Here is a 24602-nt window from a genome sequence, read left to right as displayed (position 1 = left end):
GGGGGCAGAGGGGCACCAGGCGCACCAGGCAGTCCAGGCTCCAGGGGGGAGAGAGGCAACTCCGGGACACCAGGGAACAGGGGAGCACCAGGGGGAAGAGGGGCACCTGGGGACAGAGGGGCACCAGGGGGCAGAGGGGCACCTGGGGGTCGAGGAGCGCCAGGCAGCCCGGGTGCTCCAGGGGACAGAGGGGCAGCAGGCAGCTCGGGGGAAGCAGGTGCCCCGGGGTATGGCGGGTATGCAGGCAACCCCGGGCCAGCAGGGGAGCCGGGGTACCCTGGTGGGGCGGGCTATCCAGGAAACAGGGGCCGTCGGGGGTACGCTGGGAATCCCGGGAATGCTGGCAGCCCTGGGTACCCTGGCTCCGCTGGATACACTGCCAGCCCGGGCTATGCTGGGTACTCTGGTTATGCTGGGTACCCTGGCTATCCTGGGTAGCCTGGATGAGTTTTCTTTCCCTGCGATATCCTTCCATTAGGTGATTGCCCAGATGTTGAGCTAAGAAGGAACTACTGGAACACCGTAGCTACGTTTACAGTATGATTTTGTACATATGTATTTATGCGATGATAATAACCTTTACTTAAGCAAGAGTTTTCTGATATATATATAAATGTTTTAATATATTACAAGTTTGTGACAGTGCACCTCAATAATTTACAACTGTAAGGAATTCTATCTATATTTCTGTGTGGTGGGACTCAAGTAGATCTAAATGCAATAAAATGTACGAGAAAAGCCATGTTCGACTGCTTTGCTTTAACTTCAATTCCTCTATCCTTTTATATTTTTGACTGGAAATAACAGTCAAGTTCTGTTTTCAAACTTTTCTTGACTTGAAATGTGTGTGTGTGTGTGTGTGTGTGTGTGTGTGTGTGTGTGTGTGTGTGTGTGTGTGTGTGTTGACATCTGAAATTTAAGCGGAAGTGGGGCAGAGTAAATTAACAAGACTTCTTCTAAAAGCACCATGCTATGCCGGTAAGGTGTGTATGGAGATATGGAGCATGGGTCACATTTCATAAGAGGAAAAACAAATATTATGGAGGCTAAAAGACTGGCGCTAAAGTTGTATCTCTGGAATGTAATATGGAGTAGTAAGCGTGGGAAAAAGGGCAAAAAGATGGCAGACAGGACTGGCAAACCTAATTATAAGTCACCTGGAGCCGTATCCTGAAACATTTCAACGGCTTAGTACATCTATTTCAAGAGGCTTTTGTTGTTGGGATTTCTGTGGGTGGCTTCATATCTCAGGCGGTAGTTTTGCATGATACGAGTAACGAGTTCTGTAACACATTTAGCACGATACGAGTACTGTTTGCACGATACGAGTCCTGTTTGCATGATACGAGTCCTGTTTTCACGATACGAGTCCTGTTTGCACGATACGAGTCCTGTTTGCAAGGTACGAGTCCTGTTTGCAAGGTACGAGTCCTGTTTGAAAGATACGAGTCCTGTTTGAAAGATACGAGTCCTGTTTGAAAGATACGAGTCCTGTTTGCACGATACGAGTCCTGTTTGAAAGATACGAGTCCTGTTTGAAAGATACGAGTCCTGTTTGAAAGATACGAGTCCTGTTTGCACGATACGAGTCCTGTTTGTACGATACGAGTCCTGTTTGAAAGATACGAGTCCTGTTTGAAAGATACGAGTCCTGTTTGCACGATACGAGTCCTGTTTGTACGATACCAGTCCTGTTTGAAAGATACGAGTCCTGTTTGCAAGATACGAGTCCTGTTTGCACGATACGAGTCCTGTTTGTACGATACGAGTCCTGTTGGCAAGATACAAGTCTTGTTTAAACGATACGAGTCCTGTTTGCAAGATACGGGTCCTGTTTGCACGATGCGAGTCCTGTTTGCACGATACGGGTTCTGTTTGCACGATGCGAGTCCTGTTTGCACGATGCGAGTCCTGTTTGCACGATACAAGTCCTGTTTGCACGATACGAAACCTGTTTGCACGATACGAAACCTGTTTGCACGATACAAGTCCTGTTTGCACGATACGAAACCTGTTTGCACGATACGAGTCCTACTTGTACGATACGAGTCCTGTTTGCAAGATACCAGTCCTGTTTGTACGATACGAGTCCTGTTTACAATATACGAGTCCTGTTTGCACGATACGAGTCCTGTTTGCAAGATACGAGTCCTTCTTCTTGGAAATACAAGTCCTGTAACAGCGCCACTACAAGCAAGACCAAGACCCAGGAAGTGGTGTTATGACTGAAGCAAATGAGAGAATTATAGAAGCCATGAAGATTTTTCTGGAAAAAATGTGGTGTGCAAGACTTAGGGAATTGGAAGATTTGTAATGGATACTGCTTGCTTTGTTTCTATTTTTACAGACTGTGCCGATATGAAGGCCCGACTCTCCAACGGGTCACCTGTACAGCAAGAGCAAGAGCGTGTGATGGTGTTGTGAGTGAGTGTGTTGCCTGTATTGAAAAATAAGACAGGAGAGACCGTTCAAGAGACTGCCCGCTGAATAACAAGAGGAGGAACGTGGCACCGTAATTGACAGGCGGCGCCTCGTCATATGGAGGCGCCGATTACCTAAAGGCGGCTTTACACCTGGCAATTCCTGGCCGGCAATACAGCCAGCTAGACCAGCTGGGTGCTCTCGGGAGCAAGTACCTTCACACGTGGGAGAAGCCGCCGGGAGCATCAAGACGTAAACTGCTAGTAAATGCAAGGGCATGAATTCATTCCAGACACCCCAAAAGGCTACTACCATATCTTAAAACCACAATGAGTTTGGTCCATTATCCTGATATTGTAGAAATACTTTTAAGTAAACGAATTTTATCATAAATAGTATTGATTGATAGATTGATTGTTTATTGTTGCATTTAACAACAAAGGAGAAGGGAGGAACATGCCATCCCAACCCCCAGGCATTGCATAGTGTGATTATATAATACACGAAAATAATCGTTCCTTACCTCCTTCGATATCTCTCAAAGAGATAAACATTTCTCGTAATGTTGCTGCCCATCTCAAAAGTTGTTTTGCGTAGACTTAACTTCTCATACAGCTTATCTTGTGGGTCCCACAAGTATCTATGCTGCCTCACTTCTAGTAATGCCACCTCGATCGGCCTCCCGGCTCCAAATCTTGTTGTCTGTATCTGTCATTTCTTGTTTTATTGGCGCCGACATGTTGTACTCAGCCGCCAGTCAGCAATACAAAACGGACACGCTCAGCTTCAGAGAACTTGCCGCGAGAAGGGCTCCCAGACCCAAACCAAAAATGCTGCCGAGCCTGTATTGCCAGCCACGAATTGCCAGGTGTAAAGCCACCTTAAGGGGTGAGGGCCCCTGGTTTTAAGATATGGGATGGAGGGAGGGGGCTGGCTGGTAATGGGCCGGAATGGGTGTAGCAATGAGCCCATCTCTCCCTGCCTTCTTTACGAAGTACTCTTTTGTTGTCATGTATTGCTGCTACAAGTTCTGCTGAGCTTCACACCTCCCGGGAAACTGTAGGAAAGAGTGTAAAGATCAGAACTAGTGTGAAAATACCCATGGAAGGTGTGTGCCAACCTGCACGGCCACGGGAGGCTGACTAGCCCAAGGCAACAAAAGGTGGAAACACACAGGGTTCAAGGGGGGCCAAGCCCCCACCCTGGATACATAGGAGGTTCACCAGTCTTAGTGTCCCTAGTGGAGGTTGTTAGGAGGTTTATGTTTTAATGTTATTAATGCCTCTAATGGGGGTTAAGGGGCACCAAGCCTCCCTGTTAGGAGATTCAAGTATATTCACTTGTGTTTTAGTGTCTAAGTGCCTCCTTGGTCTAATGGTCTGCGTGCCTGGCTACTACTCCACAGGCTGGGGTTTGAATCCCGGCCCAGGCAGTCAGCATACAGAACCCCCAGCTGTTCATCCTCCCTTGTGGACTGGTTAATAAATGGGTACCTGGGGAAACCTGGGGAAGGTAAACTGTGGTAACCTGTATGTCACACTGGCCCTAAGTTCCTGGGTGATGGGCTCCATCCCACCACAGGCTCAAGAGCCAATGTGGCTGAGATGAGCACCAAGGCCACATGCAGCTATAGCGGATGCCCCCAATTTTACCTTTTGTGAACCTAAGGGAAGTGGTAAGGGGTAGGTTTTGACTGCCACGGGATGCTCTGTGGTACTCCTGTCCAGTACTCCACTGCCCATTACCGTGCAAGTTCACACACATTTCATTGCTACTTCCACGTTTGTTTTGATCTTTATGCTCTTTCCTATGGTTTTCTGGGAAGTAAGAAGTAGGAAATATATGAAAAAGCACTAGTAAGCAAAAGTACCAACATACCAGGGTTGTTTTGATATATATATATATATATATATAGATATATATATATATATATATATATATATATATATATATATATATATATATATATATATATATATATATGTATATATATGTATGTATGTATATATATATATATATATATATATACATACATACATATATATATATATATATATATATATATATATATATATATATATATATATATATATATATATAAGGAAGAAGGAAGAACATGTGAACCAGTTGTAAAGGAAAAGTATCAAGTCTACTTGTCCTGCATTGATCCTGTACTAATCCTGTAGCAAGTCAGGCACCAGTGAATCATTGCCATCTGTTACAAGAAAAATATTCAAAAGCATAAAAAAATTAAAGTATTAGTCCTTCTTATGATTTTTATGTGAAAAACTCTTAATAGACCTGTATTATGCATCTCTTTCAGGTTAAAATAGTTAGTTTACCTCTTCCAGACAATAATATTCAAAGAAAACATTGTGAATGCTATAATGAGGAGTGGAAAAAATTATTGGCAACAGCAACAACTATACAAAAAGGATGAAAGTTAATAATGATTGGAGATGCCACAAAGGAGGAAAAAAATGCTGGAGAAATAACTGTTAGTTCTTATGAATACATGAATAAAATAACAAGACTTTGAAAAGGACGAACTTGATAAAGGAAGGTTTTGAAAAAGTAATCCCTCAGTAGATACAAATATACTTGGCCAGATCTTGAGTTTGAAGGGAGCTTGGTCTTGAACATGCCCCTGGACAAGCATTATTACATCAGGATTGTGTCTCTGTTCACCTTGTTAGTGTGTATTGTGACACATGCCCATGGACTTCACATCAAGGGACAATGGAGGACGGGAGACGAGTTCTTTCATTTTTTAGCTAAATTCGGATTCCAAAAGACCTCCCCAAGAGAAAGGGAGCTCACTGAGGGCTACATCTTTGGCAATGTGACCAGCAATAACATTGAGGGTGCTGGCACCTTGGCCCTCCTGCCAAGGCAGTTCTTTGTGGACTTCTACAGGAACAGAACCAAGGCAACAACAGATCGCAACTTGGCGTGTCAGTTGATGTTTAAGGTGAGCTATGGGTGATGTCTGCTCCTTTACATGCTGATAATTAGGCTCAGGATAACAGTAATTAAAGTACTTAACTAAAAATGGTAAATATTCAGTATAATTCCATCTCATTTAGCTGGATGAAAAAAAAATTCTTGCACGTCTTGACTTTTTGTTATTAATCTAATGCTTGTTTGTGCAGATATTTAGCTTCAGGATAGCAAAAATATTAAAAGTAACTGAAAAGGGTATATAAATGTTCAATAAAGATGTAATCTTACTTTGCTAAAGGACTCATTTTTTTTTTAGACATTTCTTGATATGCTTCTTTTATATATCTGATTTTCTTCCTTAAAAGTATTAAAGCAAACCCACAACCCACCCACCGAATGGCCAGTTCCTAGTAGGCAGGGGGGTATGGGGACAATCTCCACACGCCCCTCTGTGGGCCCTAGAATAGCAGGTTGCAGCAGAGGCGCACAGGCTGGCAGACACTCACAAAGTGTAGGGTGAAAGGGCACTGCAGAACTGGGTTTTCTCGCGTTTACTGTCACAGATGATTACACAGCACAGCGATGCAAAACACAGGCATGGGTCAGGCACAGTACAGGGTCACAGCACACACAGAACACTCAGGCTATCAAGGCATGCCAGGACTCTCCAGCCACTCCTCACAGCACACACCTGCCTCCTCTCAGTTCCCAAAGCAATCTCTCCCCACACTCCCTGCCACTGTGCTACAAGGTGGACTCTCTCCTGCCCCTTTTATTCTCGCCAAGCTATTACACAACACTTGACAATATTGCATCATGTTAGGCAACCCTGACTCACGTCAAGGATTCCACTAGTTAGTTAGTCTAATCCCATGCAAACCGGAAATTATAGTCCCTTTCAGTAATATAAAAAAAGTTTATATTCTTGAAGACCCAAAAAATCTGAATTCTTGCTGAAAAACTGACTCTTATACCTGAAGGATGTGCAAAAGGAAGCCTATGATGCCAAATGCCATGACTTGGGTCGTGAGGACTTCCTTCGAAGAGTGCCGTGCCCGAAGGACCAGCTGTGCCCCGATGAGGACACTCCTTCCCAAGTGGTTCATGGGACGCAGCTGACCTATGCCATCCAGGACATCAATAACCCACGGTAATGTAATGCCGGTGGCTTGAATTTATTTGATGGTTATGTGGTAAAATGTAAGCTTATTCTTGTTCTTCATTTCATCATCGTTTCATTTTCTTCATTTTTTTTTTCTTCTTCTTTTTCATCTTCCACTTTTCCCATCTTGTATGTGGGGTTACTGTTGTACTGAGGATAACAAATGGACAAAGTTAAATATAAATACTTTGTACTTCCATGATAAAAGAGAAAAGTCTAAAACAGTATTTCTAGAAGGATACTATTTTTTTATTATTTTATCATTTGATATCTATGTGGTAAAATGCAGCTTACTTACTAGTGGATGAAGTTATATATAAGTACTTTCTTCTATGATAAAAAAAAAAAGAGAAAACCCTAAACACAATGCTATTTCTCTAGGGTTATTTACTTCTTTTTTTCCAGCTCCAGACTTATAGTACCAATACTGAATAGAATGTTGATACGCTGATAGAAAACAGAAACAGTTGCAGCCCAAGCACATTAAAAAAGAAAGTACAATGTTTATGATCAGCCCAGACCACAACATTACTTTTCCCCATCTTACAGGTTCTGGTACCTGAGCTTTGTTGCGTGTGTTTGGAACTCAACAACGTGTATATGGGAGAGTCCAGACCACACTGCCACCCTCAGCTATGAGCTCACTCTCGTCAATGGCGATCCCAATGCTGCTGATCACAACCCTTTTGAGTACCAGTTTTCCTTCGACAAGCAGGTCAGGGAGATGGGAGAGCTGGTCTTTCTTTGGGTATCCAGTTTCATAATGCAAAAGTTAACCACTGTCTTCAGTCTTTCATCTCTCTTATATTGATAACATCTGTAACTACCTTCTTTTGTCTGTATTTATAACCCCTTTTAACAACAGTTCTACTTTGACAAACAGGTCAGGGGGATGGGAAGGCTGAGGACTGGTCTTTCTTTGGGTATCCAGTTTCATAGTGCAAGAGTGAACCAGCATTTTCATTCATCTCATTTCACTGATAAACCTTGGAGCTGCCTTCCATCATCTGTATTTCCTCCTCCTTATAATTTGTATTCTTTCAAGGGGGGAAGAAGAGTATCAAGACACTTTATCAACCAAAATTGTTCTTTGACTTTGTGTTTTCCCCTACTGTACAAATGTTTGAGTTAGTCCAATTAATCTGTTTTGTTGTATGCCCACAGTCCTCTCTGTTATAAATGAGCCTAATGTTATGGTTTACTGTGTCTGTCCTGCTTCTTCTTTAATCACTCCCTTAATCTCCCCATGCTTTCAGAGAACTTCACCGAGGTACTTAAATTCTTTTATTATTTCTTCAAAATCTGTACTATGTACTGTAAAGTTTTCCCATACTAAGCTGAGTTGTTTTCAAAGTTAATAATTACTTTGCCTGTTTTCATACATACACATGTAAAGGTCTAAACTTTTAAAACAACTACAACTACTCTGGGGGGCTAATTTTATTCCTCTGTTGAACATATTAGTCCTGGGGAGGTCACATTTTAGACAAGGTTGACTGCTACATGAGTATATATGGTATTCTCTTCAACTTGTAAAAGTTGCCTTACATTTCCTTTATATTCTATTCACAAACACTTGACAAAAAGTCTCCTGTCCATCCACATCTACAGCCAGTCATTTGCATCTATAGATAGGCTTTGCACCCCAGAAATGGAGTTGTAGCAATGAGGATAAAGGTAATAATGATTTTTTAGTGTCCTTTTGAAAACTTTTTTGCTAATGAAAGGTATTAATTTTTAGTGTCCATATAAAACCTTTCTTTACTATTTCTCATTGTAGATAATATTAGGGTGTCGAAGGTATGCATCTCTAGCTGGAGCTAATGGTGTTATATCCTCTGCAGGACACAGTGGAGATCTACTTGGTGTGTGTGGTATTCTACGGGTGCATTCTGGTGCCCCTTCAAGCCTATGCAGCGTGTCGCCAGGTGAGTTAGGTCCACATCTTGATCATAATAAACAATGACTAGGACACTTATACGGGTGCATATCACGCATATTTGGGTTGGCTGTTGGGGGGAAGGGGGAGCCAAGTGTGCAGGGGAGGGAAGTGAATCATGTGTAATTGTTAGTGTTGGTATGTTGTGGTGACAAGTGAGTTTGTATTTGTTTTCTGAATGCATCCATTGTACCACAGTCTAAAATCAGTTGAGGGAGGCTGTTCCAGTCACATATGGTGCATGGAAAGTATGAGTGCTTGTATGCGTCAGTGTTTGTGTGGTACATATGTTTGGTATATTTGGTTGTGTGTATTACGAGTACATTGATTGTTTGCGTTGTGTAAGTATATATCTGGATCAGTGTCGGTGTGAGGGTTTGTGACCTTTTACATAAGTGTAAGTCTGTGTGCTTGTCTGCATATGTGAAGAGGATCCATGTTTATTTGTTGTTTGATCTGTGTTGTGTTGTCAGGTGTTCGAGTGTAATTGTTTGTAATGAACCTAGCTTCCTTGGTGTTCGATTTGCTCTAACCTATCAATGTTTCTGTGTGTGTAAGGATCCCACACCATGGAGCAGTATTCCAGTGTTGGTCTCACAAGTGTGTCATAAGCTATGTGTTTTATGTCAGGTGTACAGTTATGTAGATTTCTCCATAGGAACCCCAGTGTTTGGTTGGCTGTGCCACTGATATAGTCTATGTGAGTGCTGAATTTTAAGTTAGTAGAGAGGTGAACACCGAGGTATTTATGTATGTGCACAGATTCAAGGTCTATATTGTGAAGAGTGTGTATGTGATGGATGGGGTTGTGTGCTCTGATGAATCTTAACTGTGTGCATTTGTCTGGTGGATACCCATCTGCCACGTGTACTCCCACTGTTTGTTGTAGTCTGCAGTCTTCATTAGTCTTTACTGCTCTAAACAGTAAACTATCATCAGCATACAGTTTAGTGGAAGAGTTAGGTGTTGAGAGTGGAAGATCATTAATGTACATGGATAGGCACAGACATCTTAGTGAATGAGGGATAGTAAAGGAGGCGGTGGCTGAGTGGTTAGCGTGCGGGCCCCGCATTCACTGCGTTCTGGACGACGTGGGTTTGAATCCGCCGCTGCCACCTGGGATTTTTCAGTCACTGCCAAGTGGCCTGAGACTACCCACATGCTGTCCTGAAGACCATCCATCAACCTGGACTCTAGAAGAACCGTCCAAGTCATTCAAGAATGAGCTCCAGGGTGGCAGCATTAGCCAAGAAAAGATGGCGCCACTATAAACACTTGCCTGCACCAAGACATGCTCGGGCCAACCACCAGGCCCCTCAAGAAAGCCTACCGGTGCTACAGTCTTCGACGTGGGGGGGATTGAATTAGGATATAGGATATTAAGGAATAGTAAAGGGATTGAGTTAGGATGTAGGATATTAAGAGATAGTAAAGGGATTGAATTAGGATAGGGAATAGTAAGGGGCTGAATTAAGACAGGGGATAGTAAGGGGATTGAATTAGGGTTATTAAGATGAAGGTAGATCAAGAAGTTTGTTGGAAACTGAGGGCACTTTTTTGTTGCTGTGATTGATGTCCTTGAATGCCACCCTCCAGGCAGGGTTACCAGATTTAGAAACAGGCCCATTTCTAAATTCTTCTTTTGTCATCAGATTTACTTCTCAGTACCAAAAAATTTTTAGGGCAAACTTACATGATTATTTTTCCTGTCCAGTTTCATATACTCATACAAATGGAAATTAATCACTTTCAGCTTCTTTATTCTCCGACTTGCATACTAATTGGAAAACCTGCTAATAATAACAAGATTTTTTGTTACTTAGCCTGGTCACCCAACTTGTTAATAATGAAAACATCGAATGACACCAACTCAGTCAGCCATTGTAGTGTGGCCTAAGAAAAAAGTCTTTTCTTACCAATTATTGCTCTTTTTGTTGCCCTCAGATCCACCCCATCACGCGGCTCTTCACGGCAGTCCTTGTGGTACAGTTGGCAGGCTTGCTCTTCGACACTCTGCACTTGCTGGTTTATGCCTTTGATGGGGAAGGCAACGAGGGAATCAACATTGCTGGAGACCTCTTCAACATCTTGGCACAGGTCAGAGGATAGCCAAGGAGGATTGCAAGTCAATAATAGGATTTTTATCTATGGAATTTGTGGCCAAGTACAGGTAACTCTCGATTTATGCGAGTATTGTGTCCTTGAAGAGGTTGCGTAAATCAAAAACAATGTAAATCAAACAAGAGGTAGGTTTCTATCGAAAAATAAATATTCACTTCATTCAGTGAAGAGAGAGAGAGAGAGAGAGAGAGAGAGAGAGAGAGAGAGAGAGAGAGAGAGAGAGAGAGAGAGAGAGAATATATCCATATCGCTGAGATATCCACTCAGGCATTCAGTCTCAGCCTCACTTGTGTGAGGAAGAAATGAGGGACACCAGGAGCGACTGGCTAGTATTGGTACCGGTACTGAGCAGCCTCGTGCCGGTACCGTTAGTACTGGTACTGGTACCAGTACCTGCCCATTGCCCACTCCTATTGTTGGGTAGCGTGGCAGCGTGGGTACTGTATTGTTGTTCAAGTGGCGCGCGGAAAGAACTGAGCTCAGCTGTGTGGCCGCGGCGCCGTGTGAGTCCAGTTGCGTGAGGCATCTGGTGGCCACTCCACAGCAGCGAGGGTGTTGTTGTTGTTGAGTAGCGTGGCAGCGTGGGTACTGTATTGTTGTTCAAGTGGCGCGTGGGAAGAACTGAGCTCAGCTGTGTGGCCGCGGTGCCGTGTGAGTCCAGTTGCGTGAGACATCTGGTGGCCACTCCATAAAATATCGCGTATAAGTGAAAAAAACGTAAATTAAACAGTTATTTGGATTTTGGACCCTGCGTTATTTAAAAAATGCATAAACCAAACTCACGTAAATCGAGAGTTACCTGTACTAATATTAAGTACAGTAGGCATCCATAATACGCAAGATTATGGGCAGCATAAGTGCTTAAGTACTTGGAAGAATGCTGCCTTGACTGACTGACATTAGATACTTAGTGTGTCTCTGTGTTCCAGTAGCATTGTTAGCCAATGTTCTGTGTTGCAGTCACTGTTCATGATGCTGCTGCTGCTGCTGGCCAAGGGCTGGGCCATCACACACATGATGCTGACCCGCCGTGTGTCACTGTTCACCCTCTGGGGTCTCTACTCCATCCTCATCCTAACCCTTTATTTCTGGGACATGGTAAGTAGGATTTTGGTATTTTTTTGCACTCCAGCTAGCTCTCTGAGCAGTTTAGATATTATCACCATCATCATCATCATCAGATATTACTAGTCTACAGCAGGGTGAAATCTGTTCATTACATCATGTTTTATTTGAAATCTGAACTTTGCTTCTCCACCCCACTAGATGGAAGTGGATGTGATTAAGGATATTGAGGAGTTGCATTTAGTTTAGTTTAGTTACAAATTTATCAAGTTTTTTGTCTGAAAGATTGTCGATGAGTTATGTTTATTTTAGTTTGGTTTAGTTACAGATAAGTTATATTTTTGTCTGGATGATTGTCAATGTGTTACTTTTTTTTAACATCAAGGCTTAAAAAAAAGAAAACAAGAATGAAAAAAAGACCCCTACTTACTGCCCCTAAAAAGATTAGAGAGGAGCGGCCAAAAGAGAAGTCAATTTCAGGAGGAGAGATGTCCTGATACCCTCCTCATGAAAGAGTTCAAGTCGTAGGCAGGAGGAGATACAGATGAAGGAAGATTGTTCCAGAGTTTACCAGCGTAAGGAATGAAAGAGTGACGATGCTGGTTAACTCTTGCATAAGGGGTTTGGACAGTATAGGGATGAGCTTGAGTAGGAAGTCGTGTATGGTGAGGCTGCGGGATAGGGGAAGGCATGCAGTTAGCAAGTTCAGAAGAGCAGTTAGCGTGAAAATATCGATAGAAGATAGAAAGTGAGGCAACATGGCGGCGGAATTTAACCCTTTCTTTGAGCGTGGTGCGGACGCGACTATCCCCTCAGGTGCAGTCAGGCAGCTCAATGGGGGGTCTCTTTTAACCTCTGTATCTCAAAAACTATTCATCACAGCTAAAAACCAAAAACCCCATTGGAAAGAGGAGGTCCAGATCTATAGGAGTCGGTTATGTATGCCTCTCTTGCGAACGTACATGCACGTTCAGGGAGTGTTGAATGTTGACACTTACGTCGGTGTGTGTGGGATGATCAGCCATATTGAGAGAACTGCTGACATCTCTCCTTGAGATTCTGGCAAGGGAGTATTGCCAACTGCAATATTTACAACTATTTGGGCAAAGAATCAGTCGGTGATATGTGAAGCTATGCAAAAATGCCGCTATATTGGGCAAGAACATCCACCAGTTACTTGTCCGTAGATTTGCCGTGCTGGGCTGATATGATTTTCCACCAAATTTAGTGAAGAACCCACTCAATTGGCAATCCTGTGTTTTGAGAATTAGTGTTGGAACACTTTCATACGCGGGAGATTTGAGTGCGGGTGGAGCTTGCAGCGAGCGTTTGGCACCACCAACATATACGCCTAACGCTCGCTGCGAGCGTTTAGCAATGAAAAGGTTAAGAGGTAGAAGACTATCAGTAAGAGGAGAAGAGCTGATGAGACGAAGAGCCTTAGACTTCACTCTGTCCAGAAGAGGTATGCTGTGTGAGTGGAGCCCCCCCCACTTGTGAGATGCATACTCCATATGAGGGCAGACAAGGCCCCTGTATACGGAAAGCACCTGTGCGGGGGAGAAGAACTGGCGGAGATGATACAGAACACCCAACCTCGAGGAAGCTGATTTAGTGAGAGAGATGTGAAGTTTCCAGTTAAGATTTTGAGTTAAGGATAGACCGAGGATATTTAGTGTTGAAGAAGGTGACAGCTAAGTGTTGTTGAAGAATAAGGGATAGATGTTTGGAAGATTGTGTCGAGTTGATAGGTGGAGAAATTGAGTTTTGGGGGCATTGAAGGACACAAGGTTCCTTTTAACCCAATCGGAAATGATAGCAAGGTCTAAGGTTAAGCGTTCTGCAGCCTCCAGTCTGGAGTCATGTAATTCCTGTTGAGAGGGTCTTATATTGAAAGAAGTTGAATGATGCAGAGTGGAGTCGTCAGCTTATGAGTGGATAAGACAGTTTGTTATGGAAAGATCATTGATGAATAACAGGAAGAGAGTGGGTGATAGGACAGAGCCCTGTGGAACACCACTGTTGATAGGTTTAGGGGAAGAACAGTGACCGTCTACTACCGCAGAAATAGAACAGCCAGAAAGGAAACTGGAGATAAAGAAACAGAAGGAGGGATGGAATCTGAAAGAGGGCAGTTTAGAAAGCAAAGACTTGTGCCATACTCTATCGAAAGCTTTTGATGTGTCTAGTGCAACTGAGAAAGTTTCACCGAAATGGCTAAGAGAGGATGACCAAGAATCAGTTAAGAGAGCAAGAAGATCGCCAGTAGAACGCCCCTTGCAGAACCCATACTGGCGATCAGATAGAAGGTCAGAAGTGGAAAGGTGCTTTTGAATCATCCGGTTAAGGATTTTTTATTTTTTATTTTTTTTATTTTTTTATTTTTATTTATTTATTTTTTTACATTGCGGCCTATTGCGCTGGTAGGCTTCTTTCTGGTGGGGCCTGATGGTCGGCCCAAGGCTTCTTCCCGGTGGGGCTTAATGGTCGACCCAGCCCGTTCTGGCGCAGGCGAGTGTTTATAGTGGCGCCATCTTGCGTTGGCTCATGCTGCCCCCCGGAACTCATCTTTGATTCAAAAGCTTTAGATAGGCAGGAAAGTAAAGCTAAAGTTTAGTTTAGTTACAAATTAACTACATTTTTGTCTGAATGATTGTCAATGAGTTACACTTAGTTAAGTTTAGTTATAAATTCATTACTACATTTTGGTCTAAAAGATTATGGAAATTAAAACTTTGCTTACCCCCAGATGGAAGTAGATGTGATTCAGGATATTGATGAGTTACGTTTAGTTTAGATTAGTTTAGTTATGAATTCATTACTACGTTTTGGTCTGAAAGATGACGGAAATCTAAACAATGCTTCTTAACCCTAGATGGAAGTGGACGTGATTCAGGATATCGATGAGTACCAGACGTGGCCCGGCTGGCTGACCCTGGGGCTGCGGGTGCTCATCATGGTATGGTTCCTGGGGGAGTTGCGGCACACCATGACCTACGAACACAACACCAACAAGCTACACTTCTTCCTGCACTTTGGGGCCGCCACACTGGTCTGGTTCATCTACTTGCCCGTGCTGGCCCTCATAGCACTCCTGATGCCGCCTCCCTGGAGATATAAAGTTCTCTTAGGTTAGCCAAGTTTCTTTTTTCTTTTTAATAGTTTTGTGTGTGTGATACAGGAGGGAGATCAAAGGCATGCCATAATTATAAGATGATCCTCAAAGTAGCCTTAATGTAGCTGTACTTCTTCATAGTTTAAATTTAACTTAAATACTTTCAAGACACCTCTCCTAACACTTTTCAGGAGCAGCTTCGTCTTCCTTTTTTTTCCATGAGCTGACTCCTTTTCTGTAAAAAAAAAGAAAAAAAAAAGAGGTGCTGCTCTGAAAGGAAATACTAAAACAATGATTCATGCATGACAGAACTTATAGCAAAATTCAACAAAAGAAAGAGCTCACTCTTTTTTTAAACAAAGTCTCAATCCTGAGGAAGCACATATGAATTTACTGAGTACACAAATATGATACCTGTATGGGATATAGTTAGGGTAGATTATCAGGAGGCGACGGTAGTTACTTAGGAGGTGACATTCATTCTTTTCAGACTCATGAATTAAAAATTATCATCAATTCATCATCAATTAAAAAGGCCTTGGTTAATGAGCTGTGACTTGTACGTAGGACTCATTGCACCTCAAAATCAGGTGCAAATATGTGTGGAAAGTTCCAAAGCCGCTGAAGTACTCATGTATAGGCACGACCTGCCATGTCACACCATTTCTGACCTGCCTTGATGTTCGTATAACTTGATTTTTTTATCAAAATTTACATTTTTGCGTTTGTCTCTTTGATATCTACAACTTTTGTTCTCTGAATTATTTGTCTGACGAATATGAAAATTTGACTTATTTTCAGTTTAGTGACAGTGGTTAGCACACTCGGCTCACAACCGAGAGAGCCCAGGTTCGATTCCCGGGTGGAGTGGAAAAATTTGCGCAGCTTTTCCAATGCCCTACGCCCCCGTCCACCCAGCAGTGAATGGGTACCAGGTATTAATCGGGGGTTGTGTCCCATCTCCTGGGATCTGTTCCCTTCTCATATAATTCCTTTCCTTTCTCTCTCCGGCATATGACCACAGATGTTGCGCCGACTAAATGAAACTTTCCAACTTTTTCAGTTTAGCGTAATTTCCAGAGTAATTACAAGAGTAATTTATAAATTGTTCATATATCATTAGAACCAACTTGAAATTCTGTAAAACTATTATTAAATGAGTTTTTATGTGAAATGTACTTGAAAAACCGCTGTTTTTTGCGTTCTCTGGAGGCACCCCTTAGATTTTTTTGCGTCCTTTAGGGGTTAAGGGTGTCTTCAAAAGCATTTGACAAATAGCTACTTAACATGAATTTCAACAAAAAAATAGCTCATTTTGTTAGATAGAAAGTAACGGATTTAAGAGCTAATAAGACCCCTGGACTTATAAGACATCCCCCAATTTTGGCAGGAATTTGAAAAAAAATTTATGACAAACAGGTTTAACCTATGAGTGTCAGGTGAAGATTTTTCGCCTGAAATTCGTAGCCCTCCCCATTATCAGGTCATTTTTAAAGTTTCATATGTATTCAGATCTTTATGAAAGCCCAATAATTTACCTTTAAAACCCTTAATATTTGCTAGGACCTATCAGAACTGGTTCTTCTTAGAGACTCGAGAGTACTGCTTTGAGATGTAAACAAACATGGTGTAGACAGCGACATTTGTCAGAGGGGTTACAGGTAAAAAGTTTGTACATCATATTTTTTATTATTATTCAACATCATAATTCTAATTGCTGTAATATTTTAGTAAAACATAAGGAAGTGTTAAACATATATGTAAGGTAAGAATGATAAAAGATAAGCGTAAAATGGAGAAACAGGCACTTGTTTATACCGAATAGTAACATGTCTTCTCAATATCTTATCAATATTATCCATATATTCTTTTTTTTCATACTAAGGAAATGCAGTGGGTCTTGCGCATGTTGTCATGTCAGTAGTTTGTTTAGGTACAAGCATGGTTAAGCGTCGTCACTTTATTCTCTTCATGACTGGTGTTATTTTATATGAAGTACCAGTAAGTGCTACTGTTCTACAATGTTACCTTAGAAAAGAGTTGGCTTTGCAGTTTAATATAAGTGCCACTGCAGCACTAAAACTCCACTAGCCAGTATCTCTAAGCTGAACCTTGACCTTATGAGATGCAGGGTGATTTTCTGAGACATTTTTTTGGAAAAAAAATGCGTTTTATAAGTCGTCAAATACGGTACCTTGCCTGTTAAATGTTGCAAGGCTGTTCTTTATATTGCAGGGTTCACATACTCAGCTGATCTATTGGCCCACACCTTCATGACCTATCTCCTGTGGCCAGAGAGATCAGAGCAATACCTGTTGTTGGCCTATGAGGAAGATCTGTCCAATGAACTAGAGGAATTCAATGAGGCACCTCATGTCCTCAACCACCACTCAGACACGACGCTCCCAACGCTGCTGTGTGACTCAGACTACACCTACTCCACGCTGCTCAAAATTAATGCTTGAGGCAGTGTGGCCAGCGGGTCCGAAGGGTCACAATGAAGGTTTGTGATATAATTTACTGATAACTGTGTAGGTATGACTTTCTGTGCAATGGAGGGAATGTAGTAGAGATGATGGCAATGGTAGGAGTAATATATGAAATATGCAGGAAGAAGTGAGTGTTGCATATGTTAGTGATGTGAAGGTGAGGTCCTGAGCAGAGGTAGTTTGTGTCAGGATCCCTACACTGGTGTGTCAGACATGACTATCAACAGGGTAAAGTTGACTGGCTTGGGTAGACATGTTAAGAAGTAGAGTCCAGATGGTAAGATTTCGTCACTTATTTGTGGAGTACTAGAGTGTGTGTGTGCCAAAAAAGTGTTGATGAGGTTTTGATATTGTAAATATTTGATCTATATTCATACTTTTTCAAACATATGTTTGTAACAGTTGAAAGGCTTATGAAGCCAAGTTTCATAGGTTGGTGTTGATGCTCTATGTGGGGTGCTGTGTGAATGTTGGAGCCAAACAGTATTCATTACCTACTGTCTGTGTATACTTGTGTCAAAGTTGATCCCTGTAAAGGTTGACCCTCAAGGCCATGATCTGTTAACTGAGGAGTAAATTTAACCCCCCTAAGAAAGCAGTGTCCATGTAAATATTGACCTCCGAAGATCAACCTGAAAAGCCATTCAGGAAAGTCTACTTCTACATGAGTGTATGTGGTATTACTCTTGGTGCACTTTAGTGTCTCTTCACACTTGGATGTGTATTTCACACAAAAAAGCTGCACTTTCTGTGTACTTAGAAAGGCTGTAGTTTGTCTTTCTGATGGCGTATAACAATTATACATAGCATTTAGTTGGCCAACATATTGTTCCTCCTACTGTAGTCTTCATTTATTACCTGTTTCCTCAGGACACTTCCTTGAACACTTAGGCAACCCTTACTTTGTCAAACCTAGCAGTGATCAATTCTCAGTTAAGGAATTACTACTTTTTTATTATGAATTATCGTATGTGACGGCTCATAAGACACATGGGCTTATAAGATGCACCCCCCAATTTCAGCAGGCAGTTGAAAAAAAAATAATAAAAGGGTTTGAACTAGGAGTGTAACCTGATATTCATAGCCCTCCCCACTATCAAGCCATTTTTAGTGTTTCGCATGTATTCTGATCCAAATTAAATACCGATACTTTACATTTAAAGACCTTCATATTTGCTGGTACCTACCAGAATTGATCTTTCTTAAAGACCTGAGGGTACTGCTTTGAGATGTAAACAGACATGGCAGAAACGGCAACATTCAGAGGGTTAACAGGTGTAAAGTTTGTGCATCATTTATTTTTTTATTATTATTATTATTATTATTCTACATCATAATTTTAGTTGTTGTAATAGTGCAGTTTAATTTAAGTGCCATTGCTGCACTAAAACTTCACTAGCCAGTGACTCAAAGCGGGTGATTTTAAGGGACATTTTTTTGGGAAAAAAAGTGTCTAATAAGCCGTCAAATACGGTTATACAGCAATGGTTGTTACATTTTTCTCCCTTTTTTCTGAGAGATATTAATGAGGCATTTATATTTATCATATCAATGTGTACATAAAATATTATATAATGCAAGATTAAAGGATAAAGTGCAGTTTTGTTGAATTTTATTTAAAAGACTCATATTCAGTTAAAGTTTAATCCATGTTTCCACCACTCAGCACAATACTCTTAATGTTGCACTCTGCTCTGCCCCTGAAACCCAGCAGTTGTTGTACTCATTACAATCATCCCACAATTGTTGCAAGAGTTACTTGAAAGTACAAATCCACAAAAAGAGTGTTTCCCCCATCCTGAGGCCCTATGCACCCTATGGTAGCCTACAACCATTGCATTAGTGACATTACTTATCATCTAGGCATATCATAGAACTATCCAATACATTATAAACAGTATTATGCATCCACATCATGGTGCTTTGAAAGGGGAATTCTGATCAAGGGGAGAATTGCAGACTTCATGAAGGGAACAAGGCATTACAGCTAGATGACAGAATAGCCTTGGAAGTCCTACAAAATAAGATATGAATTTCAAAAGCAATCTGTGGTTTAGTTGTAGGAAAAAAATGGTTGCAAGCAAATTTAATCTAGTGAGTCAATTTGATCTTCAAAAGAATATTTTAATCAGTTTACATTATAAGCATAATATAGGGTTGTATGTGCCCTTGTGTTGCATATTAGTTGGGCTGCATGTGTCTGTAGAGTAATGTAGATATGTTTTCTTAGCCTTGGGATACTTAGTAGAGTCTTCTGGTACAACCTCCAGTATCACTATTCCACCTAGTCTCGGGCTTTATGTTTGTGCATTAAGGTTTTGTCTGGTACATGAACACTGGATACCACTGAATGCCTCATGAAGTATCATTTCTATCGTACATTCAGGCCCAGTTTTAGGAATAAGTAATACATGCGACCACTTGGGGCCCACTATAAGGCGTCTGGAGGAGAAAGGGCAAGGACAAAGCCAATTTTTTCTAGTTTATACTGGGAAAGGCAGACTGCACATCCCAGGAAAAGCAAGATTTAAGTTGCAAGGGAACAGTAACCCATAGTACACCAAATACAAGGTTGCTTTTCCCATGCAACTTGTTTCTTGTTCCTTCTGTGAGATGTAGCCTACTTTTCTTACTGCAAACTAGAAAAAAACAGCTTTGTCCCCAACACCCCTTCTCCTCCAGATGCCTTATATTTATTAAGATCATGCATCTCCTGGGGGTCCCAACAAATATTTTATGATCTTGTAGCTATGTTAATCAGCATAGGAGGGAATACATTGGAGGGCCCTAACATAACCCCACTCGGAGCTCCCAGGAGACTAGAACCGGCACTTTGTCTGTATTTACATTCCTTTCAGCATTTTTATTATTTCTGAGGTAATGAAAGATTTGTGAGGAATTAATAGTTTTGGAAGGAGAAATACATGTTAACAGCACAACATCATATATTTTGGTTGTGATGAACGGCTTATATTTAAAACCTTTTTTCCATTACTGAGCAGCATTCGTAAATATGGAGTAGGGTGCGGTGGACACAACCCGTACTACTAGTGGGAAAATATTCATTAAAAATCTGTATTTGCCCTAACAGGCAAAACAAAGAGTGCATAATACTCCTCAGGAAATGGGCTTCCTTTATGAGTATCTGTTGAGCTTCCCCAGAGAATATTTTTTCTCAATAAGATTTTTTTTCTTCTTTTTTTCTTTATTTATTATTTTTTTTATTGCTGTACGGTTTGTGACCAGGGGGTCACGGCTCGTACATGAGGTGTTCACAGCCCGTACTACTTTATAAATAAATTTCTTGAAAATCTGGCTTTGCATCAAGACTCAAACCCAAATGCCTAAAGCAACCCTCAGGCTGTGGGCTTCCTTTGAGATATCAGTTTAAATTGTTTGGACTTCCAACTCTGCAAGTGATGACAGTGTTTTAACTCATAATTTTTAGGTGGTTTTCTGTGCTCGTCAAATGTAACCAGGCTTTACAATAACATTTTGCGTCGACTAGCTGTACGACTCGTGAACTACCCACATGTTTGTTTACGGGATTCCCACGAACACAGAAACTCAGCACAACAATATCTTTCCATGCTAATATCTTTTCAATATGATCATATTTGCCATGGAAACCTTCACTAGCAAAGTTATGACATATTCACAATCACCATACACTATACTACGAGGCGAGAAAATTGCATCAGACAACTCAAAAATTTAAAAACTCGCCTAGCATTGTCAGGCGTGAGGCTTGCGGCACAAGATGGCTGCGTCAGCTGTTGGTGTCCCATTGTCTTTCTTCTGTGGGAAGGAATACTTTCCTCGATGATTTGCTTCGATAAGGCGACCTTTGTACGTCTCGTGACCGTGTACGAGTTATGTCCACCTCACCCTACATCATGATATTACAAAAGGATAATATTAACATGCAATTGTAAAGAGAATACAAACTCTTGGTAATTTGTGGAGCTGAATTACATAGATTTAAGGAATCCTCTTCACTCACAAAGGGAATGTTGTATAATTGAAATAATTACTTGATATCTTGGTCATAGGGATTAAAGATTAATCAATTTATATCAATGATAAAAAAATATGTAACCGAAAACACCTCTTTTGTATATAGTATTTATTGATGGCATTACACTATTGCAAGTCAGGCTTTATAGAGCTTAATCTCTTCTTACTTGTACAGGGAACTTCTTCTATGCAATCTTTCAGTATACGATCTGAAGATTTTGATGATTTGATCTCATTTTCCATCATTCATGTTATTGTGACCATTACAGTTGAACATTATGCACATACAAATGGCTGGGGAAGTATCTTTATTGATCAGAGTGTTTATTGTTTTCCAGTTGGCTGAGCCATTATCATGAATTTAAAACACTGAAATCATATATTTGTCAGACTTTGTGTTAGTGTTGGCCAGCATCTCAGTACTAGTCTTTACAAATTTTCAAGGGAGTTGCTTTACCAGCAGAACATTTGCTAGAGTGCAGAACCTCTGTCTTTACTACATTTGTTTAGTTTACTTTTCCACATTTTCACTCATATTCTCAGCACATTTATGTAGAGAACCACAATATCTAAGTTATAAACTCCTGTATTTGCTGTATAGAGACAGTGTTTCAATAAACTTATGGTTTTATATGTATAGCACCTGTATAGAATTTTTGGTTTTGCCATGCACCATGAAAGGGCTTCCTTAGAAGAATGTAATTTATGTACTATGTGGAATTTGCACCTGTGTATGGTCTGCTTCCTGGCATAGATAGTCACTCACAGACTGCTGAATTTGAGCAAGAGTGCCAGAGTGAAGCAGCAAAAGAGCCTCTAGAGCAGTGGTTCTTAAACTGGGGGGCATTAGTAATTTCCAGGGGGGTGCAAACCCTGGAAGTAAAATTGGAGCTTCTGTTGTTTGAGTATTTGTTTCTTATTTGTATCTTATCTTAACAAGATCATTTGTAAAGATTGAGAAGTTTATAAAAAAACATTATCACCTTTATTAACTTTAGTTTTTACAGTCTAGTTAGGCTTACCATTTTTAATAAACCTGGCAGTGAATTTTATCTGTATGTGCTAGGGGCCATGGGAGGAAGGATATAAGGACCAAGTTCATTTTTCTGTTGTAGGATGAGGTTTGAACTCAAGTGTTTTAACCTATAGCTTTATGCCAAGGACAGACATCATGATTGTTACCTTATATCTTCTCATATGGCAGTATAGTGAGTGAACTTGAGTAGTGTTGTGTAATGAGGCAGTGGAAGGGATGGAGATAGGCACGAACAGGGTATTAGAGGGCAGAAGACCATATATTGGTTACCTTTTACTATATCATATGGTGGCATATAGTCCATTTCATTCCATCTGTCCACTTGCAAACGTAGTTGTGGCACCTGCACATTGTGACTGTGAGTTCATGATTGCGTGAAGATCAAGTTTATATTCTCAGTGATATATTTGAATGTTTGTGTATACAAAAAAAACTCAAGCCCTCTTATATGAACCACAAACCAATCTGCAAACATGCCATTTTGCATCGATAATATGCCATACAAGCACAGGAAAGAACAGCTTGTATATCAAACAGTATAGTCTGATCATACTCGAACGATTTATACTCTTTCAGATACCCATATTTCATCTCATTCAGGTATATAAAGTGATATCTGGCTCTGCAAGTGTCTATGCATAAGGAATTTTGATGCGTTGCATGTAAATAACATGGGTAACCTAATATTCAAAATAGCCTACCATGGATCGCATTCAACACTTTTTATTTATTGTTTCATATTATTTCAATTATTAATAGTTATTTACATGCAATAAATCATTAAAATACCCTTTATTTGCACTTGCAGAGCCAGATGTCTTTTAATATACCTGAAATGTGCTATCAATCAATGAATTTGAAAAACCATAGATCGTTCGAGCATGACGTGACTATGTTATTTGATACAAGCTTGTCTTTTCGTGTGGTTGTGTGTTAGCTTATGAGTGATGCAAACGACTGAGTTGTTTTTTCTATACATAAACATTCAAATATATTATTGAAAAATAAGCTAGACTGCATCACGACAGTTGATTTTCCCGTATTCACAAACTAGAAATGCGCAGGTGCCACATTCATTGAAATTCCCGCTTTGTTGGTGGACAGATGAAATGAAACAGACTATAGTGGTGCACTAGAGTAGAGTACTGTTCAGTGAAGCAGTGGAAGGGATAGAGGTATGCAGTTAGTAGTTTAGAAGAGGTCCTTAGCTCTAGAAGGGACCATGCGATTCTGGGCCACAAGTTGAAAGGAGTAATGCAGACAATAGGAAAGCATTAGGTATTATGGTATGGTAGGTATGCTGTTAATAAGTTCAGAAGAGGTCCTGATCTCTAGAGGGAACTGTGTGATTCCAGGCCACAAACTGATAGAACAATACAGAAGACTGGAATGCAATAGGTAGAAGGTATTTTTTTTTCTATTTTGTAAGGGGGAATGAGTTCTAGTGACTCCTAATATAATATTTTTGTCAGACAAAAGAAAAGTGTTTGTCAGAGATTTTTATTCGTATTTTCTCAAGCACTATATGTAATTTGAAAGCAAAAACCCTATATCACTTCTTCATCTTTTCTTCCTTCTCTCCATTTTCTTTTTTCATTCTTTTCTTGTTCTTCTTTTTCATTTTTCATTTTTTTTTTACTTTCCCTTCCTCTTTTTCATTTTTTTTCTTCATTTTCTTTCTTGTGTTCTTCTTTATTGTTTTGCTCATGTACTTGTTCTTCGTCTTCCTCTTCTTTTGCATTTTTTGACACTGACCTGAATTGAGAACAGAATGTTTGTCCTGAGTCAGCACCCAGACAATGCAGAGTCAGACTGATGTTGATATCCCTATGAAGCTTAGTGTAGTGACCTCAATCTTATGTATAAAGGCTGTTGAACATTTCTCACTCCTCCAAAGTTTATTAATTGCTCAATGTATTTTTTCCAAGAATAATAAAATGCTTGATACCCACTGGTCATCTGGTCTTATTGTAGTACCAGAACCCACTACTTATTTTGTCCTTACATGCTTTTAACATTTTTCTTCTTTATTTTTTGTAACATTTTCATTATTATTGCAGCACCAGTGTAAACAAAGCTTGACTCAATAATACAAAGAAAACAAACAGGTAGGAACAAGCAGGTAAAAAGAGAGGACAAAAGAGACTAATTATCGGCTTTATCAATATCGTCATTTGTGTACAACAGTGTTTTGGCCTGAAACTGATAAAGGCAGTGTTCAGAGTGCAACAATTATGAAACGTGGTCAGTCGTGTAAACAAACCAACGTGGAAGGAAGGAAGGACTACGGAGGC

The 24602-nt window shown here is 40.7% G+C and overlaps 2 protein-coding genes across 4 annotated transcripts in view; both read left to right on the top strand.

The window, feature by feature from the left end:
- LOC127007170 (collectin-12-like) overlaps nt 1-742 on the top strand; it is a gene marked incomplete at its 5' end in the record, with an annotated part of 9822 nt that extends 9080 nt beyond the window's left edge. Inside the window, 1 exon segment of the mRNA XM_050877887.1 lies at nt 1-742. This exon segment is cut by the window's left edge and continues 205 nt beyond it. Within this exon segment, the coding sequence (XP_050733844.1) occupies nt 1-438 (438 nt within the window).
- A 1594-nt stretch (nt 743-2336) lies between these two features.
- On the top strand, nt 2337-24262 carry LOC127007169 (integral membrane protein GPR180-like). Of its 3 annotated transcripts, none has more exons than XM_050877885.1 (9): nt 2337-2424; nt 4745-5392; nt 6345-6514; nt 7076-7241; nt 8371-8454; nt 10410-10562; nt 11547-11684; nt 14527-14782; nt 17002-24262. In XM_050877885.1, the coding sequence occupies exons 2-9, from the start codon at nt 5063-5065 to the stop codon at nt 17229-17231; spliced, it is 1527 nt and encodes a 508-aa protein (XP_050733842.1). In that variant the 5' UTR covers nt 2337-2424; nt 4745-5062; the 3' UTR covers nt 17232-24262. The 3 variants fall into 3 exon arrangements, with proteins under 3 accessions (XP_050733842.1, XP_050733843.1, XP_050733841.1); XM_050877886.1 differs by having other exon boundaries at nt 2355-2420; XM_050877884.1 differs by having other exon boundaries at nt 2379-2512.
- Nucleotides 24263-24602: the final 340 nt, after the last annotated feature.

Source organism: Eriocheir sinensis, chromosome 34 (genome assembly GCF_024679095.1).
Source record: "Eriocheir sinensis breed Jianghai 21 chromosome 34, ASM2467909v1, whole genome shotgun sequence".
NCBI lineage: Eukaryota > Metazoa > Arthropoda > Malacostraca > Decapoda > Varunidae > Eriocheir > Eriocheir sinensis.
This window is presented reverse-complemented; position numbering and strand designations above follow the sequence as displayed.

Excerpts from the sequence above, each read along its gene's own strand:
- LOC127007169 (XM_050877885.1), top strand. The coding sequence starts at position 5,063 with ATGCCCCTGGACAAGCATTATTACATCAGGATTGTGTCTCTGTTCACC. Across the intron at positions 8,455-10,409 it reads CCTATGCAGCGTGTCGCCAG|ATCCACCCCATCACGCGGCT; the intron begins GTGAGTTAGGTC and ends TGTTGCCCTCAG. Across the intron at positions 14,783-17,001 it reads GAGATATAAAGTTCTCTTAG|GGTTCACATACTCAGCTGAT; the intron begins GTTAGCCAAGTT and ends TTTATATTGCAG.